Consider the following 22,235-nt stretch of genomic DNA (forward strand, 5'->3'; position numbering starts at 1 on the left):
AATGAATTAAAATATGAGAATTCAATGATTATCGATGTCGAAATTAGCCGTCGGTAATAAACAGTCAGTTTGTGTAAAAGAAATAGCTACCAAATTTGTTTATTACGTATGTACAAAGTATATGTATATTGTATATAATCAGCCCTTCTGTATATTACTTGTTTTTATAATTGATTCAACAAATTTCGCGTGTCCAGGTGTCAATAACGGTGATGTTCACACCACGAGTAGTGATAAATGACACAATAACACAGCGATCGATCAATAATATAAGTAAAAATTGCGTGCCGTATGCTGAATGTCGCCCCTCCTCTGAAAAAGGACGCTAATTTTTATATAAAATCTCGCAAAATTATGACCCATATTTTGGCACATCCCCGTTCACCCAATAATAGGAAGTGAATTCGTCACCATCATGGTTTCAAAGAGAAAGTAAAACGTTAAACGCCGGATTCAGTGTCGTCCAATTAAAACACTCGTTACATTGTTCTTTTGTATATTTAGAATCCGAGATAAACCTAGATTTTCTCGAGAAATGAGATAATTCATTATCTGAAATTGAGAAAATTAATTATCTGGAGATAAATTAGGATTATCTGAAAATCGATCAGAAAAACCTAGATTTTCTTAATATTTTGAGATAAATCGGGATTTTCTCCAGATAATGAATTTTCTGTATTTTCTCAGATGAACTAGGATTTTCTCGAATTTGAATTAAGCTAAGATAATCTTAGTTTATCTGAGATAAACCGGGATTATCTGAGATAATCCTAGTTTATCTGAGATAATCTAAGATTAATTAATAAAAGTGGTTCAGGCGTGCCATAAATACCACATGCTTTCTTTTCTTGATAATAGGTGGTAATTGCTGCATGAATGAATTAATAGTAAATACACAACACTTATCCATATTCTTAAATGTAAATTAATTACAAATGTAAATATGCCATACAAATTGTGTGAAGTTTTGAAAGGTAGAATATTAAAATTTTAATTTTTTTCAAATAATAATAATAATACATGTAATAATAATTCTTTATTTAAAGAGGGTTACACAGTTAGCTGGAAAACTAATCTTTCCTGAGGCCCTCATGAAATACATTAAAATATAACAAACAAAGAATTACAAAATAACCAAACAAATACACACATTAGCTAATGTATAGGGAATTAATACATTACAAACTTCCTTTATTCATTTTAATATTCAATTTCCATGATAAGTTATAAAAATGTTAAAATTTTAATAAACTTCATTGTTCCTGTCCTGGAGTGGTAATATCAGAAAATTGACATAATCCTCTCTCCATATTAACAGACTCAGTTTTTTTTAAACATCTGTTTGTTAAGTAATATTATCTGTTCCTTTATCAGCATGAGATGACAGATTCAAAGCTCCACTTAACCATTTTATAATCTAATAATGAACAGTAAATTTCAAACTATATTTCCTCTCTAAAATTAGATAATCGTATGATGCTATATCTATTTTCAACTATGACTCTACTTATAATTTTTATTAATTGTGCAATACAGCTCTGGTTCAATATTTTATATAGCATAGTTTCTGACACAGAATGAATGTGGTCTAAGTACTTAAATAATTTTAAATTCGATATTTACCAATTATGGTCCAATATCCAAAATATAAATACATGGTTGGAATCAGCATATCAAAGAACCCCAAGAAATAAATGTTTGATGAAATCAAACAAAAGTTTAAATTTGGACCCTGTGGACCAATTGATAAAGGGACCCACAATCTAAAATCTAACTACACCCTTAATTAGATTCAGCATAATTCATCAAAGAAACCCATATATTAAGTTTTTGTTGAAATCAAACAAAGTTTAATTTTGGACCAACTTGAAAACTGGGCCCCAAATCCAAAATCAAAATACACTGTTAAATTGGGCATATCAAAGACCACCAATAATTCAATTTCAATTGAACAAAGTTTGGACCCAGATTTGAACCAACTTGAAAACTGTGCCCAAATTCAAAAATATAAATACACGCTTAGATTAAGCATATCAAAGAACCCAAAATAATTCATTTTTTTTAAAATCAAACAAAGTTTAATTTTTGACCCTTTGGACCTTTTTTTGATTTTGATTCTTAAATTACGGAAGTATTGTATGGGCGACAACTCTGATTCCGCGCCAAATCCTGTTCCCTGAAACAAATGTCCCGAATGTTATTGTGCAGCACGATAAGGCACGAGAGTTCATCATAACAGTATAAAGTATAAATAGACTCGAGCAGGTTTACAGTTTATTTAGGAAGTACACCACTAATTCATGGCCCCATTGCTTTCTATGTTAAATTCCTCAATTTCAAGCAGACACAGCTCTTTTGTTTCAAGTTCAAATACAGTGACAATCATTGCATGTCAAAGCAACACTTTATGGTGTCTTGTACTGGAAAAATCAACATACCTTTAATGGCATATAAGAAAGAACTGGTTCCCGGAACTTCTGATGTACCAAAACAGGTACTTCAGATCTGACATACAGGCAAAAAGTACCCTCTTTATAAAATTTGGTGCAGTTTTTTTAATATTCAAAATTATAAGTCAAAAAGTAGTCTCCAATGATCACCAGTCATTCAGCTTTCATTTTTGATATCAACAATACATAAATATTTTACATATTTTGAAAGTTACACTCATGCGTAGGAACTATTTTGTGTTAAATATGTACTACTTTCTGGTATGTGCTTTCTGGCCGGGTCGAATTAGTGGTGTTACACGTTTATATTTTATACTGTTATGGTGATAACCGGATTTGGCGCGGAATTAGATTTGTCGCCCATACAATACTTCCGTCATTTAAGAATCAAAATACGACGACACGACGAGCAAAATTGATCTGTTCTGATGACAGACGTCGAATTTTATTAAAAGTGCCAGCAGCTTAAAATGAGGAATGATAGCGGAAACGAGTCATGCCCACTGACCCGAAGGAAATTAAATATTTTATGAATTAGACTTGGGATTCCTCCTAGAATTCACGTTGGAAAATAGGTGATAAGGTACGAAGTGAGATACCCTCTCTCTATATAATATATCAGTGACCGCTGTGGATAGTAAACTTGGAATTGATAGTAAATAGCAAATACAAGTTATTTGTGGTATATTTATGTTCGTATAATACAGAAAAACGCGAAAATAATTAAATTTAATAGAAAAAAAAAAAAAAAACAAGCATTCTGAGAGTATTGCATGGCAATACATAGTCCCCTACCGGGTAAAAATTCATAATACTGGAACAAAATGGTAACTTGTTCTATAACTTGTCATGGTGTAAACAAAAAGAAAATATCAAGTCAATATCTTCAAGCATGACTAAAAACAGTGTGGAAAACTGAATATATGAGTGATTTTTTCAAGTCCAAGGACCATAACTCTGCACAAAATTATCAGACGGAAACAAAAATTTGAACTTGATAAGTAACTTGTCATGATAAAACTATATACCAATTGTCAATCAATATCTTCAAGCATGACGAAAAAAAGTGTGGAAAACCTATAACACTCTAACATTAGATATGATTAATAGTTCTTTAAAATTAGATATGATGTTATACAATGTATATCTATTTTCAAATTACAATCAAATATAATTAATAGTTCCAAATATTTTTTCTTTCATTTGTCACAAACTAATATAGATTTGTAACTTATCTATAAAATGTCAACAAATTTTATCTACACAATGTAATGTAATGAAATATATACCTTAATAAAAATAGATTATTATCTAATTAAAGGATTTCATTTAATAAAAAAAAAATATATATATATATATATATAGCATTCAGAAAATTAGTTTATACAAAATTACATATAAACCTGCCACAAAATTCCTCAAACAATTTACCGAAGAAAGTCTTTTAAAAATGAGTTATCTCCCTTTGTACAGATTATATGGTTTAACATAGTACTCTAACATTAGTTATGGAGTTTTTTATGGACAATAACTCTGGACTAAATCATCAGACCGGAACAAAATTCGAACTTGATCTTTAACTTGTCATGATAAAACTATATACCAAATATCAAATCAATATCTTCAAGAACGAAGAAAACAAGTGTGGAAAACTGAGTTGCCGGACTGACGGATGGACAGACGGACAGAGTGCAAACCTAAAGTACTCTTCGATTTCGTCGGTAGGGGACTAATAACGGATTTGGGAGCCTGTGTCACTCACCTGTATTTACTGATGCTTTGGAAATCATGTAAAATAAGTTTAAAATCATAATTAATAGTATTAGATATTAGATATTATAATGATATCTAAGATAATATAAAAAAAACTGCAAAATTTTTGTAAAATTACTAACTGAGGGGCAGCAACCCAACAACGGGTTGTCGGATTCGTGTGAAAATTTCAGGGCAGATAAATCTAAATCTGATGAACATTTTTGCCACCTGTCAGATTTGCTCTAAATGCTTTAGTTTCAGAGATATAAACCAAAAACTGCATTTTACCTCTATGTTCTATATTTAACCAAGTCGGCCATGATGATTGAAAGGCGAGGTCATCGGACAAGTTTTTTAAACTAGATACCCTAATAAGGATTATGGCCAAGTATGGTTAAATTTGTCTCAGTAGTTTCAGAGAAGAAGATTTTTGTAAAAGATTACAAAAATTTACCAAAAATTGTTAAAAATTGACTATTAAGGGCAATAACTCCTAAAGGGGTCGACGGACAATTTTGGTCATGACAACTTATTTGTAGATCTTACTTTGCTGAACATTATTGCTGTTAACAGTTTATCTCTATCTATAATAATATTCAAGATAATAACCATAAACTGCAAAATTTCTTTAACATTACCAATTCAGGGGGAGCAACCCAACAACAGGTTGTCAGATTTGTCTGAAAATTTCAGGGCAGATAGATCTTGACCTGATAATCAGTTTTACCCTTTGTCAGATTTACTCTAAATGCTTTGGTTTCAGAGATATAAGCCAAAATCTACATTTTACCCCTATGTTCTATTTTTAGCCATGGTAGCCATCTTGATTGGTTGGCAGGGTCATCGGACACATTTTTTAAACTAGATACCCTAATGATGATTGCGGCCAAGTTTGGTTAAATTTTGCCAAGTGGTTTCAGAGGAGAAGATTTTTGTAAAAAGCTAACGACGACGGACGACGACGACGACGACGGACGACAGACCAAGTGATGAGAAAACCTCACTTGGCCCTTCTGGCCAGGTGAGCTAAAAAGGGGGAGGGCAAAAACAAAATTGTCCTGTCCCCGAGTACCTATGGTTTTTAACCCCTTTTGGCCCTTAATTACTAAACAGCTAGGACCAAAACCCCCAAAATCAATTCCAACCTTCCTATTGTGGTATGGAACCTTGTGCTAAAATTTCATATATATCCATACACTTATACTCAAGTTATTGTCTGCGAACCAAAATGTCTTCGGACGACAAGAAAAATGATTGTTTTTGGCCCCTTTTTGGTTCTTAATTACTAAACAGCTAGGACAATAACCCCCAAAATCAATCCCAACCTTCCTATTGTGGTTTGGAACCTTGTGCTTAAATTTCATAGAGATCCATACACTTATACTCAACTTATTGTCTGCGAACCAAAATGTCTTTGATGACAAATGTCTTGTCCATAGCATAATACGAATGCAAAAATTTTGCGCGTCATATAAAAATTATACCCCATTTCATTAATTTTGCTGAAATAAGAATAAGTTCCCAAGTCTGGAAAAATAAGGGAAAATTCCTCAAAAATATCATCATATTTGCAATCTTCCTGTGAAATTTCAGGGATCTGGATTGAAAATTGCTACAGGAGGATGAGGATGGATGGCTGCTTAACGTCCATCGGCAAATTAATATGCATATTCAGGACGAGAATATGTTAATATAATATTAATTTCAAACCTGCTTTGTACTAGACCGACACGCTGAGCCAAATTTTTAACGTGCTAGTTCACAAGTAACCGTCCGCAGGAAAACATGTCACCTCACACATTATTCTGACTCTGAGCCGACCAGTCTTTGCTCTTACTCCTAATGCTGCGTGCTTAGTGGAGAAGCAGCAAATACCAATTTTAAAGTAATTAGGTAACCACTTTTTATGACTGATCCAATGGACTAGATGAACTTAAAATGTATATTTCAATATTCATTAATAATTTACTTTTTATTCTCTTTATAAATTACTACTGTAATAAAATAAGTGTGGTTTTTAAAACAAATTTGTAAAATGAAAAGTGATGTGTTAAATTAAAAGTACAAGAGGTGTTCTCCTTATAAGAAGTGGTTGTTTTATATTTTGTATTATCTTATAAGACACATTAGAGCCTTTCATTCCAACCATTAGCTTGCAAAAAAACTCCCTTAAAAATAGCTTTTCATTAATTTGACCTTTTTGACACTCTACAGAAGCGGTGAACAGAGGATGTCTTTTGTTTGACCTCAAAATCCTCCTCAATGCATTCATATTTTCAAGTATTCTGTGACAAAACCAAACAAAAACTGTAAATATACTGTGCAATATTTGCATAAAAGTTTTTTTTAAGTATTTAGATTTTTATACTTAAATAAGAATAAGTAAACTTCATTTTAAAAACTAAAAGGTATTTCTAAAAACTCTGACATCTGGATCTTGTAAATACAACAGACAACTTTCATCTACATTATGTCAAACTCCCATATAAAAAAAAAACAACAGATATTCAGCATATGTTACACAATGCCAAAGCCTTGTGTATGTTCTATTGCCAGTATTAACTTGTCTTTCAGGGTCTGTTTATCCTCATAGGTCGGGAGATCTAAAATGTTAAAACAGGTATGAGCCACTGGAAGATAACTTTCTCCACCTTGAGTTGGCTGTATTATCACTTTAATTGTTTCCATTCCTAAAATAGGAATTCTGTCACTTCCTGTCAAAAATACTGAAAAAAAACATCATAAAGTATTATATATATATTAAAAAACATGATTTGGGAGGAAAAGGTCCCCAAAATTGTTCTCAAAGTATAGCAAATCCAAAATATATTTTTTTAATGGAATCCAACATTTTTCAATTTTTCATCAAAAGACAATTTGTTTTTGTTTTATTTATTTGGGGGGAGGGGAGGAGGAGGGGGAGAAGAACATATAACAGGTATACAAATGTTTTTTTACTTTATATTTATAGTATACAAATACCATACTTTGCATATTTAAAGCAACGAGTATCACTTTTTTAGTGTTGATGTCAAAGTTCATTTTGAGGTCCATTTTATGATCTGATCCAGGATTGAGCAATGTTGATTGCTTTAAAATCACAAGACTTAACACTATTATTTAATACACTAAATATAGTTGATCTATCTCTTGTAGTATCTGAGAAACTGACCTATCTACAACACTAAATGTCGACAAATGAACTATGAAATGAGGTGAAGGTAAAATAACCCCTGCTAGACCGATATGAACACCTTACAATAATTCCATACACCAAATAGAGTTGACCTATCTTTTATAGTATCTGAGACTTAACAAACAAAATTCAATCTTGACCAAAGAACCATGAAAATGAGGATATTGTCAAATGAACCCTGCCAGACAGACATGTACAATTCATTCCATACACCAAATAAAGTGAAGGTCGTACAGTTGCCTTTAATTGCTTACATTTTTTTCACTTGAAATCTGGTGGATAGTTGTCTCATTGGCAATCATACCACATCTTATTTTTATATTGAAACTTCGCTTAAAATAACAGAAAAACAAACCTTATCACAATTTAACATTGGTCACTGATCGGATCCATGGATTAAGATCAAATTCTTCACTGTCTGACGGACATATATGCCTTTCAATGATTCTCTACACAAAACATAGTTTTCCTAATACTTATAATAAGTGGGAAATCAAATAATAAAATAAACGATACAACTGTTGAGCAGTCACTGAACCATGAAAATGAGGTCAAGGGCAACAGACATATGCCAGACAGAAACATCAGAACATAAGGCATTTGAATCCAAGACATCTTCTTCCTTCAGAAATATAAAGCTTCATAATAATAGTTTACCCTGTTGTTACCGCCGAATGGGCATTCCTAAAGCGTGCCTTCACATTCCTTGCGGGTGAAACAAAAAGTAAACATTTAAGCATCAATGTTAAATTACTTGATAAAAACAATATTCTTTCAATGACGGAAAATTTGAAAAAATATTTTTTGAGCCTCGATTTTCTTGCTGTTTCTGAAACTTGTACAAATAAATCGTATATTTTCTGACAATGTTTTATATTGTATAACCATCTGATTCAAAGACAATAAAGATTGATTTATAACCTTCAATATTCCCATTATTTTTTTTCTTAAGGTAACAATTTTTTTCCTCAAATTTGCATATTCATAGTACATTTGGGATATTGAAAATGTATGTTTTTTTAACATTCAATTTGTTTATTAGGTAATGGAAGACATCCTAGAATATCTAATGGATGGAACATACATAAAAACTTTTTCTTCTGTTCTATTGAAAGATCATGGAAGACATCCCAGAAAATTTTGATTGTTGGGTGATATCTATGGTACTCCCCTTTATATTCTGTATTCTGAAAAGAAAATCAAATAACAAAGATTTGAATTACAAATAACTGAAAGTTAAATTTGGTTAAATTCCACACAGAAAGTCCCCATATGAAAATGTGTACCAGTGCTACTGAAAGCCAAATTAATGTAATGTGGACTTAAAATTTCAATCCACAACTTCCAAAATTAAAGAGAAAGGAGGATTTTTTTTCACCGTCATATACATGTATAAGAATTAAAATTATCACTGAGGTCTGTAAATATGTTTAAATTTGATTATCAACTTTATTCAAAATAGTTCCTTGATAAATAAGCATACAATTAAGATTAATGTAAGTTGGTTTTTTTCCCATCAGGTTTCCTTGTCAGACTGTTTCTGCTTTCAAAGAAGCTTTTGACCAAGAAAGGGTTCCTTTAATAAACTTCATCACTTAGAAACTGCTATGCATTTATCATATATGTAGCTATATAAAAGGGGGACGAGGCCCAATTAATCCGACTCTGACAATTGCTTACCTTTTCTAATATATGGAAGTCATAGTTTTCATTTCCTATAACCATGGATTGTAGTTCTAATGGATGAAATAAATCCTGTAAAATCCAAAATTATCAATGATTGAGACAAACAAGCACATATTGATAATAATTCATTCAAATAATGAAATATTTGAGTGTAAGTTTTTTTTACCAAAACCACTTATCATTGTTGAAACTTAATTTTGCCTCTTTAAACTGGTAAAAAGTGAAATGTATACTTTAATTATTATTTTTAGTTTTCGCCCTGCATTAACCATCTTCGCTTTTAATCCATCCCTCATGACATTTTGTGTTGCATGATTAAACGTCCCAGTGAGGCATGGACCATTAATCCTTTTTTTATTTTTTTATTTTTTTTCTCTGGACAGATATTTTTGTCCTGGCTTATGTAATAATACCAACTACTTTTAACGCAGATAATGTCAGCATATTTATACGCAACGCAGTAAAAGTGTTTTAAAAACACACTCAGAGGTTCGATTGACCAATCCAAACAGTTGAAGAAATTGCCATAGCATAACGTCGGATTCCCATAAAGGGGCATTAGCTTAGCTACGAGACATAAAAAAAAATATGATTTGTTTTTGCTCAATCATTAATGAAAGTGAAATAGTGAAATAATAATTCGCTTTTAGCAGCCAGTTTGGTTCAATTTTGTCAAAATAAGCTAAGAAATATCGCTGATGAATTATTCACTTGCAAGTAAAAGAGTTATGCCCCTTGGAAATATTAATTATATGGAAATTGCCTTATGAGCGCTCTAATCTGTACAATTCTTGTCAGATTTTCATGAAATTTATATTATAGGTTTATATCATCAAAGAACAATTCTTGCCAGATTTTTATGAAATTTATATTATAGGTTTATATCATCTAAGTACATGAAGAGTTCAAAATCAGTGCCGATCAATTATTTTTAAAAGAGTTATGCCCTTTGAAAATATTTGATTATATGAAAAATTGCAATCCTCATGCTCTCACGAGTTCAATTCTTGCCGGAATTTTATGAAACTTATATCATAGGTGTATATCAGCAATGTCTTTGACATTTTCGAAAATAAGTTCTGTTCAAATATTTTTAACGAGTTATGCCCCTTGGAAATATAAATCATAATGGAAATCACAATTGCATTTGCTCTGAAGCATTCATTTCTCTTAAGATATTAATAAACAAATTTAAAGAACAAAAAAGTGCTTATTTTAGTTATTGCCCTTGTACCTTGGATAGATAAAATATGTGCAACGCGGGGGACATTGGAACTCTGTTCTTTTATTTTAATTAGATTTGTGAATTTGTGATAAGAATTGTTCTGAAAAGTGATATCAAAATGTGACATTAATGTTGTGTGTTTAAGAGTGGAATATCATTAAAATGTGGTTTGAGTTATTTCCTTTGAACTGAAATGCTATAAGCTAAATCATTGTATGGGAGGTAAACAATTGCGGTCGTATAAAAATAATAACATATATGTATTTCATAATACCATAGGCATATGACAATTTATTTATTGGTTAAATCATTGTTTGTTAACCTTGATAACTCACCAGGACTTTGCTATCACAGACTTTAAGGAAGCCATAACTAAATGCAGTATACTGTTTTTCTATTGATTCATTAAAAATGTAACTGATGTACAAATCTAAATATTCTTTTCTGAAACAAAATGGAAAAAGTAATGAAGAAAGTAGTATACTTTTTTCAGATCCAATTCGGAAGCAATAAATTAATAAAGATCTATTTTCATTTTCTTTTCAATGTATGAATACATTGAAATGTATCAAGTTTTTTAAAACAAAAAGTTTTTCATTTTTTTGTGTAATGTATTTATTAGCAAAACACTTTAAAATATATCATACATTAAACACAAGGTATTCAGTCCACAGTAACATCTGAAAAGGAAAGTCAAATACATATATATATTTATGAGACAAAAACAATAGTATTTCAAGTGAATTAAAATAAGTGTCTAATGATTTCATCCACCTGTAGGGACTTGTCAAGACTGAGACATTGTATTAGTGACGTTGTTGAGGTGTTATGACGTTATGTCATTAGAGAAGTTAAGGGAAAGTGTTTGTACGTGAACATGTATGAGTAGACAGAAGTACACATCCCGTAAATAATTGTTATAATGCAATCAGCAAAGCAACGTCATACTTATACGTGTACATGTAAAAGCCGCATTGTAACAAAGATTTCAATTGGCTGAAAGCAAATAAATGTCTCTGTTCTCTTTTTGCCAATCAGTATGCCGGAAAACTTGAAACTTCTTGCAGCTTTAAAAAACTCTGACGAAGTTGCTCCTTTTGTCAATATGCAAGGAGGAAAAGGGTTCCCCCGGTTTAGACGTAAAAAAACTTACAAATGAACAGGGCAAAATTTTTTTTCGCTTTCATAGATATGATATTGAAATTCTTCATCTTTTTTGTCTTTTATATAAAAATGTACGCAGTAATCTTACAACGACAAGAGGGACTGGTGCTCTTTGTGTGCCTAGTACGGCATTACGACAAATTGCTTACCCATGCCGACTTGAAGATCTTGAAACCATCTTTGGCCGTTCAAAGGCCGAACTTTCTTATATAGTCAACGAGGTTCTTAATTATATACATGTTAAACACTGTCACCTTTTCTCCGACTTAAACAGGAACGCGCTCACAAGAAAATTTTGAACTTTTTGCTGAGGCAATTTTCGTTCGAAACGGGCCTTAAGACAGTTGTTGGGTTTTTATCGATGGTACCGTAAGACCAATATGCACACCACAGGAAAATCAAAGCCTTGTATTCAATGACCTCAAAAGTTCCCCTGCTTTGAAATTTCAAAGTACTGTTACACCAAATGTGATAATCTCGAAACTTATTTGGGCCTATAGAATGTCGTCAGCACGATGCAGGAATGTTGCGAGAAGTGAAATTTTAACACAAATGCGAGTTCACATGACAACACCACTGGGGATAATATTTCGCAATTATGGTGGTCAAGCATATTCCGTGACTGATTGATATATAATAGCACCATTCAGAGGATGGGTCATCTCCCAGAATCAGGTGATTTTTAAGAAACGAATGTCTGCAGTATGCATAAAAAATAAAATAACAAAAATACCGAACTCCAGGGAAAATTCAAAAACGAAAGTCCCTTATCAAATCGCAAAATCAACAGCTCAAACACATCAAACAAATGGAAAACAACTTTCATATTCCAGACTTGGTACAGGCATTTCTTTATGTAGAAAATGATGAATTAAACCTGGTTTTATAGCTAGCTAAACCTCTCACTTGTATGACAGTCATATAGCATTCCATTATATTGAGAACAATGTGTGAGCAAAACAAACAGACATAACAGGTAAATATGTCAAAAATTGAGGTACAGCAGTCAACATTGTGTTATAATCTTAATCACTATAAAAACAAAGAACTATTTAAACAAAGAAAAACAAAATGGCATATAGACAAAATACATAAGCAAAAATGAAAGACAAGAATGCAAAAATGACCATGCATCTGTGTGGAGTGGGACTATGTATGGAAAGGTGTCATCGCTATTTGCATTTTTGGATTATAAGAAAAACAAAAAAATATTCTTTCAGTCCGTGGGTAGCAGTTCTGTTGACAAACTGTCATACATGTCTCTATGGCAGTGAAACAGGTTTTTTTTCCAAAGTACACACACTAACACTAGAGGAATACCTAATGGGTTGACAACTTTCCGGACAGCAAATTTTGAAATTCAAGTGAAATCATTTCAGATGGTTTATTCTGTTGATGTTAGCCTTGAATAATGCTATAAAATACTGTTTTAAAAATTTGTTCTTTTTGTTGTCTATTAGAGCAAATTACAACTTTTATATTTTTTGCTTGGTTAGGTAAATTACGCTTGAAACCATGTTAAACCTTCTATTTTCTCTCAAAATATCCGAACAGATATCGGAATGTGACAGTCATATCGGGGGGGGGGGGGTTAAGTTAATTTGGTCAAAAGACGGAACAGAGGCGTGAACTGGGATAAATCGTCTGTTATCCTTCAAGCTGTCAATTGAACCAGGCTGAACCAATACTTCTATACTACTAAAGGAAGAGACCGATTTCATTGAGCCGCAACTCCTCTGAAACCATACAAAGTCGGAAATATTTGTGATATGACGTATAATTGTAGTGTTTTGTACTTCCTAAATTTGTCTTTCAAACAATTTTTTTTCCACAGAAAACGCCAATTTTTGAGAAAATATCCAAATTCGGACACCGTTGTCGATCCGCGTCTTATACGCTTTCGCGCATGCTCAGTCGACGTACTGCCCGCGAAATCCAAGTGAAATTAGAAAAAAGGATAGAAAATAGGACAGTTAGGCCTATAAGGATCCTGTATTGTATTGTAAGTGCATCATTTTGCTAAATTAAACGACATCCACCCTTTTAACTCAGGTGCAGAACTGTTCAAAAATGAAATAAGCGTTGAACGTGTCGAAGTGATCCTCCTCCCTTTTATGTGTATACATAGGCACCCGACGTCCGGAAATGTCAACGGATTTTACGTAGCTCATACGGTTATTGAGTTAAAAGGGTAAAAAACTACTGAAAATCATACTTTGCCACACTTTTCTTAGGGTATTTAATATTTTTATTTTCCAACCGAGATGAATGGGGTCTTTTGGGTATCTTTTGCATTATGTTCCTCATTTTTATCTCTTTTTAAGAAATAGAATTAAATGCATCAACCGTGTCCAAATCATAATGTGTCCACCCTATTTGTTTCAACACTTGCCCAATTGTACCGCGATTTCGCGGGCATCTTCTAGTCTTTTGTATCTTTAAGCATCAGCTAAAAATGGACAGCCAGAACAAGAACATCAGTATCATCTGATTTGATACAATTCTAACCTTACCGTCTTTTCCGCCAAACATGGCATCAGCGTAAAGACATGGAAAATCAATGTGGTATCTGCCTCTGCATGGCTACAACGTAAAGTCGGACAGCTGAAAACACCACCGTCTATCAACTTTTGAGCAATTTCCGATTTTGCTTATGTTGTTGCAAATAAAATGCTCGATTTACCTTGTCCTTGTTGAGAAAAGAGCACTAAGGCATCCATGTATGCTTCTTAAGTTTAGCCTCGAGTTTAGAGTTATTGCAGTAGGTCTTACTAATGTTATTTGGTAAGACAGGCTTGTACATTATCAACATTCCCGAATAAGGACTTTGTCTATAGTTTCAACAACCCTTTCAAACTCCTAGGTATATTTATCAGTGTCTTGATGCCAAGCATGTGGTAAAACATGAAGCATGATAAACTGCATTATTGAGCAAATTCTCATGCCTTTTTCGGTATATAATATCAGCGTCGCCTGCTCTAACTGCACCATCATTTAGATTTGCTAATCTTCCAGCATGCATGGTATGTAATAACTTTCTATGAGAGATTTTCTTCCAAAGTATACACTTTGAAGAATCGAGAGGGTCAACATTACTTTCAATCAACAAAGAATTGGATAAATCTGGCCTCATATCAGGTGCTTCCTTTTCAGCTGTGCTACTGATTTCAAATTTTGTTTACTTGTGTAGCTTTTACACCAAGATCTGTGATACCTAAATATGATGGAATCAGTTACTGTATCAGTACAGAATTCATTGAAATACATAAACTAATCATCACGTCTCACTGCTGCGGCATTTAGAAGACTTTTTTTTTTATAGATTTTGTTGCTATACTTAAAATTTCAGCAAATACAATATTGCAGGTAATACATTTGTCTCCAACTTCAGAGCACTTGGCATTGAACGGAGCCAGTTTTAACGAACTAAAATTAATAATTGTCCTTTTACCTGAATATCCAACAGATCGAACACACCTGAAAACAAAACGCACCCTACAATGATTGCCACATTCACGGTTAAATTCAACAAACTCGACTAAACAACAATTCATAACAACATATATAAATCGCAAAGCTTCAGAAATTCTAAAGTTAACAAAATAATAACTACAAATGACCATCTCAAAATTGCCTAATGTTGTCTTATAACTAGAAACCAGAACAGTGTCGGTTCATGTGTGACAAATATCCGGAATAAAAATTCTGATAAATTGCAGATGTTTAACCAATTATATTGCTTATTACTAATTTTCTTAAAAAAATGGGTCGATTGAAGTATTATACTAAGGTTTTATGGTTGTAACTTTAAAATACACATTTATTGCACGTGCAAATAGCAGGTGAAACACAGTGATTTTTTTTGTGTTTTTCCACAATTTTCAGATGCTCTAGGCTCTAAATATATGAATTAATTAACAAGAGTGCACACGCTGAAATGTCTCGCCTTCTTTACTGACCATTGATTTTATGTTGAGAGTCCTAAATATAAAGCTTTACTATAAGTATCACATAAACTTAACATGATCCAAGAATATGATGTCAAGGTCAGATAAAACAAACAATACATGTAAACCTTACAATCATTCAATACACCAAAAATAGTTGACCTATTTCTTATAGTTTCTAAGAAACAGACTTAACCAGGAAAACTAAACATTCACCAATGAACCATGAAAACGAGGTCAATGTCAGATGAACCTAACCATGAAAACTTAACATTGACCAATGAACCATGAAAATGAGGTCAAGGTCAGATGATACCTGCCAGACAAACATATACACTTTACAATCATTCCATACAACAAATAATATAACTGACCTATTGCTTATAGTTTAAGAAAAACAGACCGAAACTTCATAACATAAGACATCTATATACAAAGTATGAAGCATCCAGGTCTTCTACCTTCTAAAATATAAAGCTTTAAAGAAGTTAGCTAACGCCGCCGCCGGATCACTATCCCTATGTCAAGCTTTCTGCGACAGAAGTCGCAGGCTCGACAAAAATGACGATGGATGCCAAGTGATGCCAAAACTCACATGGCCTCTTAGGCCAGGTGAGCTTAAAACGACAAAAAAATTCTTTTGTATCCTATTTTAATTGGCAGATTTGCACAGTTTTTCATTTTTTAGATTTCAAATCCTGTGATAAAGATTCCATATTACGACGTCCTCAAAAACAAAACTAGTAAAAAAGGGACGTTGAACTTGCTTTATCACGGAAATAGTTTATTCCCCTGAAACTGCATTGACTCCCTTAAGAATATTGAACATGGGTTTAGATTATTTGGTGGATTTCAAAACACTTAAATAGTTATTGGCATAATCAGACCAAAAAATTTATAAACCTGATTACTTTTTATGTTAAGACTTTTCAATTGAGACTTTTAAACTGCTAAAATTAAGCCCTGTACATCAGAAAATTGATATCAATATTATGTGTAATTGACTTGAATTCTTTCCAGTTAACTGAATTTTTGACTACCAACTTTAATTTGTTTATTTTTTTAGATATTAGACGAGAGGAAATCATATCAACTTTTAAAAGAATTTTTTATTCATTCATTAAAAAATTCTTATTATGCTTAGATGTGTGTTGTTTGCAGAATGCAATGATCAAAATATGTAGTAAATTCATGCATACTGGATGGGAAAAGGGAAAAATATATTCTTTTTTCTACATACATTTATCCCTGAAATAGCTGTCAACTTCAAACAAAATTTAAATAGAGTAGACTTACCTATTACTTTTGGTAACTGGTTTTTTAGATCCACCTTTACATAATTCTATATTTTTGACTTCACCAAAACTTTCTACAGATATCTATAATATAGTTAATTGATTGATTGTTGTTGTTATTTGATATATATTAAGACAAGAAAACATTTTAACAATGCAGAGATCACTTTCCCTACATGAGGCATCAGATGTTATCGTTACCATTCGGTTGTGACTGGACATTTATACATCCTGCACAGCCAAACAGAAAATAAACTCATCATAGATACCAGGATTAATTTTGTATTTACGCCAGATGCGCGTTTCGTCTACAAAAGACTCATCAGTGACACTCGAATGCAAAAAAGTTAAAAAGGCCAAATAAAGTACGAAGTTGAAAAGCATAGAGGACCAAAATTTCTAAAAGTTTTGCCAAATACAGCTAAGGTAATCTATTCCTGAGGTAGAAAAGCCTTAGTATTTCAAAAATTCAAAAGTTTTGTAAACAGTTAATTTATCAATATGACCATATCAATGATAATTCATGTCAGCACAGAAGTGCTGACTACTGGGCTGGTGATACCCTCGGGGAATTAAAACTCCACCAGCAGTGGCATCGACCCAGTGGTTGTAAATAAACTCATCATAGATACCAGGATTAATTTTGTATTTACGCCAGACGCGCGTTTCGTCTACAAAAAGAAGCTCATCTTTATCTTGGTTTTTTACTGACAAATAGAAGTCATAGGATGTTATACCACTTGGGGTCTCTATAATAAAAGATTGCCTGAATTCTTAACAATGTTTCTATTTTAGACATATCAATTATAGCAGCACTGAATTTTATGGCCATGGAACTATAAACAACTGTCATACAAGTTTGGGGTTTAACTAGCTATAAAACCAGGTTTAACCCACCATTTTCTTCGGAAAATGCCTTTACCAAGTCAGGAATATGGCAGTTGTTTTTCACTTGTTCTGTTGATTGGTAGCGTTTGATTTTGTCAGTTTTAAAGGACTTCCTCTTTTTGAATTTGCCTTGAAGTTCAGTATTATGTTATACTTTTTTAGTAGTTTTAGAATAATCACTAGGTATTGTTATGATTTTTAAAGTTTTATAACATTGAAATATGTATTCTAATATAATTGCAGTTTTACTTATTCCTAAAATTGTTTTTTATTTACACTTACATCCCAGGTTATGTAAATTTTACGTTTAAGTAAACCTTCAGGGACCTTTTATTATTTATAATTTTACAGCAGAGGTGGATCGAGGGGGTTGTCACCGGGTGCACGTGACACCCCAAAGGTGAGCAAAAATGTTGCACCATAGAGTTTAATTCAGATTTGGATTTATTTACCAATTAGTCTATCACTAATAATATTGACATTCTATTTCGAATATAATTTGATTATCACATATTTGTTACGAAAACATTGGGTTTTGCATATGTAATAACCGCACAATTGTCCTACTCATATTGCTGCCCGGGGCAAAAAAGTGGTTATTGGTTATTGGGCCCCGGTTCCAAATGACGTGACGTCATTGCATCCTTAATGACAATGGCGAACAATGACGGTGTTTGTATTGAAAATTATGAGAATTATGCTACAATGGCCACTAGTAACCATGTCCATGTCCAACCAACTATTATCGATTTAGGCCAAGTTATGCCAAATTCTCGCTTTTGTGTATTACCATATTTAAAAATAAGGGGAATGTTACAATAAATTTGTATTCAGTAAATATAAAAAATTAATGGAAAATGTGATAAATCTTTTTAAATTTACCTGTTGTGATTGATTAAATAGTTATAATTGAACGTTTTTCTCTTTTCTGTTGAACTTAAATATGTGATAAATAGATTATAACATGTCTTTTCCATATTGGCCCTGGTATCATCCCTCGATCCATATCAGCCCTCGGCTAAATGATATGGGCGTCTTGGGATGATACCGGGGCCAATATGGAAAAGGGCATATTATAGTCTATAATTACCTTGAGGCAAAAAGCATGTACCTTGACATATATTATTACACAATAAATCACCGATTGTTAATTACTATTTCCGTTCCTTTGATGTGCAGGTGTGAAAATTAAAAGTCAATTCACAATTTTAAACGTTTTTCATTCTTCAGTATTACATATCGTTATTTGAAGTTACCGAACATTAACTTTTTGCTATTGTGATGCCCGGTGCATATGGAACATTCAACCCCGGGTCATAATCCATAGCAGGAAATTGAACCCCCCTCGAGACCTGTATGAAAAACTGAACCCCATGCAAAATTACCCTCCTGTTTAAACATCACTTAGTGTAATTTTGATATTTTCTATCGATTCATGGTCATATTTCCATAACAACGGCTTTAAATTTATTGGTGCATTTTAGCTACATGTAGGTTAAGTATTTGAAAAACTTTCATAATCTGAAATTATGACATCAAGCGGCAAAGTTGGAAGGAGGTCAACATTCATTTTCAGAAAATGTGTTGTTACTAAGTTTATTCAGTCTGAATGCTTATTTGAGCATTATAACTAGATGAATAGTTGAAATGCCGTAAACACTAGATATTCAGGTAGCTGTTTGGCAGGTCAGTATACCATGTAGAAAATGTTGCTGAGAGACCATTCTAAGATATTGAATTGGTTTAGTTATAAGGTAGTTGTTACGCGATCAAATATCATGTGTAGTTCTTAATATTACATTGCAGGGGATACTTTTCAATGATATGGCCACAAATTATCTTCAGTTTTAACAATTTTTAATTTACCTGTGAAAAGTGGGATAAATAATATGTGAGAAAGATGATATTTTCATTATCAAGTAGTTTATTGGAAGTGTTAAAAAAAATAAAACAAAACACTTTTAATTTTAGTTTAACAGACCTAATTTGACCATTTCAAAGGTAAAGGGTAAATTAGCTTATCAATCATTTGTTTCTGGTTATTAATGACAATTGTTTTTTAAATAATTAATTGTGACATCAACCAATATACCTGGCAAATAGACAATCACACATTTACCATTTCCTTGGACCCTCAGTGCCTAAGTTGTTTAATGCTGTCAAACTTTTATTGCTTGAATTAATAATGATTGGTGTACCAATAAAAAAGCAATTGGAACTAGGATAGTCATAAAACTTAACTAGAGGCTCTAAAGAGCCTGTGTCGCTCACCTTGGTCTATGTGCATATCAAACAAAGGACACTCTCCAACATTGTAGACGAGAATAGACTTCATGACAAAAATCTCTATTTTGTTGATCTTGTATTACTGATCTTTTAGTCTGTTTACTTTCTCTCTATCTTCTTTAGTTTTTGCTCAAAGCACAAAAGAGGGTAAAAAAAAATCCTCATTTAAGGTCAATCACTCCTATGAAGAGTGACAGTCTACTAACTACATACATGTGATGGACTGTGAAACTCAGATCAGGAGATTGGGAAATTTTGGTCAGGAGATTAGGACTCAGATCAGGAGGTTTTTAATCGACATAAATTTTGTCGTAATTGTAACCCTGTGCTAAAGAAATTGTTTTTTAATTATTTTTTTTCTTCAACTTTCCATCCCAATGTATTATGTTTATAGTACCCTTGTAATTTTTTTCTATCTTTATTCAACATGTTCCATCCAACATTCTTTCTTTAGGTATGTTCTTTAAAATCTTTATTTTATATCTTTTGTATCATTATTCTACAGAACAATCACTGCAATCAGATCATTTGATTAATTATCTGCAAATAGATCTTTTTTGCACATTCAAACTGCAAACAGTGGACATAGTTATTATATAAATTTAAATTTAAGCCTTGAAAGAAAGTATAGAACCCTCAAATAATTTTCATATTATTATTTTTTTGTTTTTCCTAAGACACTTTAAATCATTTAATTACCATCCTTTTATGATTATTTGTTCAATTTATATTTTATTTATATTCTTTTAAAAATTTACATTATCTAAAGGAAAGTAGCTTTAAACAGGATAAATCAAGGGATGTAACCTAAAATTCATTTTTAAATACACAAAGTTTTTAATACACAACGGCAGTTAGCCTGAGGTAATAATCGTTGATTACCAGTATGTTTGACACCCAAGCTGACAAGTGAAGCCATATGATTATGCATGTTAATTGATTTACAGGTAAAATATAACTTCAGGTAATGTCAGTTACACCAGATTAGGCAGTTGTTGGGCTGAAATATTTCATACACAGGATTTTTTTCTCTTCAACCGCAGGTCGGGAGGAGACCCCTGAAAACGGGATTATTGTACTCCCGTCGGGAGATTCACATGTATGTAACTATATCGGCAAAATTTTACTTTTTAATAGATCTTGCCTTGCTGATCATATTTTTGTGATTTCAAGTGTTTATTTATCTATTACAATTTAAATCATATAAGGCATAACGGAAAAAAAAATGTTTCTCTCTAAATATTATAGTTTTCATGATAATAGGCAAAATTGAAAAAAATGGTAAAATTTGTCATTTATGGGCAATAACTCCCAAAAGAATTTGTCTAACAGTTTTGCATATATGGACAATTGGTAGAGCTCATTATTCTGAACATTTTTGCTCCTTTCAGATTTTCTCTATTTATAACGGTTCAAAAAATAATAAACAAAACTTGCATTTTACCTCTATGTTCTATTTTTAGCCATGGCGGCCATGTTGGTTGGTAGGCAGGGTCATTGGACACATTTTTTAAACTAGATACCCCAATGATGATTGTGGCCAAGTTTGGTTTAATTTGTCTCAGTAGTTTCAGAGGAAAAGATTTTTGTAAAAGATTACAATAAAATGCTCCGCAGGGCGCAGCTTGATATGACCGCAGAGGTCGAACCCTGAACAGTTGGGGCAAGTATGGACACAACATTCAAGCTTGATACAGATTTGCATTTGGATTGTGATTAAATATTTGACACAGCATAGGTTTCTGACACAGAATGAATGTGGTCTAAGAACTTAAAAATTTTAAATTGGACATTCACCTATTATGGTCCAATATCCAAAATCTAAATACATGGTTAGATTCAGCATATCAAAGAACCCCAAGAATTCAATTTTTGATGAAATCAAACAAAGTTTAATTTTGGACCCTTTTGACCTCAATGTGGACAAAGTTGATAACGGGGCCCAAAAATCAAAAATCTAAATACATGGTTAGATTCAGCATATCAAAGAACACCATATATTCAATTTTTTTTGAAATCAAACAAAGTTTAATTTTGGACCCCGATTTAGACCAACTTGAAAACTGGGCCCATAATCAAAAATCTAAATACATGTTTAGATTCAGCATATCAAAGAACCCTAAGAATTCAATTTCTGTTAAAATCAAACTAAGTTTAATTTTAGACCCTTTGGACCTTAATGTAGACCAATTTGAAAACGGAACCAAAAATTAAGAATCTAAATACACGGTTAGATTCGGCATATCAAAGAACCCCAATAATTCAATTTTTGATGAAATCAAACAAAGTTTAATTTTGGACCCTTTGGACCTCAATGTGGACCAATTTAAAAACGGGGCCCAA

At 32.3% G+C, this 22,235-nt stretch overlaps 1 protein-coding gene across 3 annotated transcripts in view; it reads right to left on the reverse strand.

The window, feature by feature from the left end:
• Positions 1 to 1,021: 1,021 nt before the first annotated feature.
• LOC127709697 (probable E3 ubiquitin-protein ligase HERC4) overlaps positions 1,022 to 22,235 on the reverse strand; it is a 428,281-nt gene continuing 407,067 nt past the window's right edge. For 2 of the 3 annotated variants that reach the window (XM_052215334.1, XM_052215335.1), the window contains 5 exons: positions 16,720 to 16,802; positions 10,648 to 10,756; positions 9,082 to 9,156; positions 8,486 to 8,588; positions 6,594 to 6,931 (listed from right to left, as the gene is read on the reverse strand). In XM_052215334.1, the coding sequence (XP_052071294.1) occupies positions 6,723 to 6,931; positions 8,486 to 8,588; positions 9,082 to 9,156; positions 10,648 to 10,756; positions 16,720 to 16,802 (579 nt within the window). In that variant the 3' untranslated portion in view covers positions 6,594 to 6,722. Of the gene's footprint in view, positions 6,932 to 8,485; positions 8,589 to 9,081; positions 9,157 to 10,647; positions 10,757 to 16,719; positions 16,803 to 22,235 lie in introns of all 3 variants that reach the window. The other variant, XM_052215333.1, reaches the window with a different exon arrangement.

This window comes from Mytilus californianus, unplaced genomic scaffold (assembly GCF_021869535.1).
Source record: "Mytilus californianus isolate M0D057914Y unplaced genomic scaffold, xbMytCali1.0.p SCAF_7, whole genome shotgun sequence".
Taxonomy (NCBI): Eukaryota; Metazoa; Mollusca; class Bivalvia; order Mytilida; family Mytilidae; genus Mytilus; species Mytilus californianus.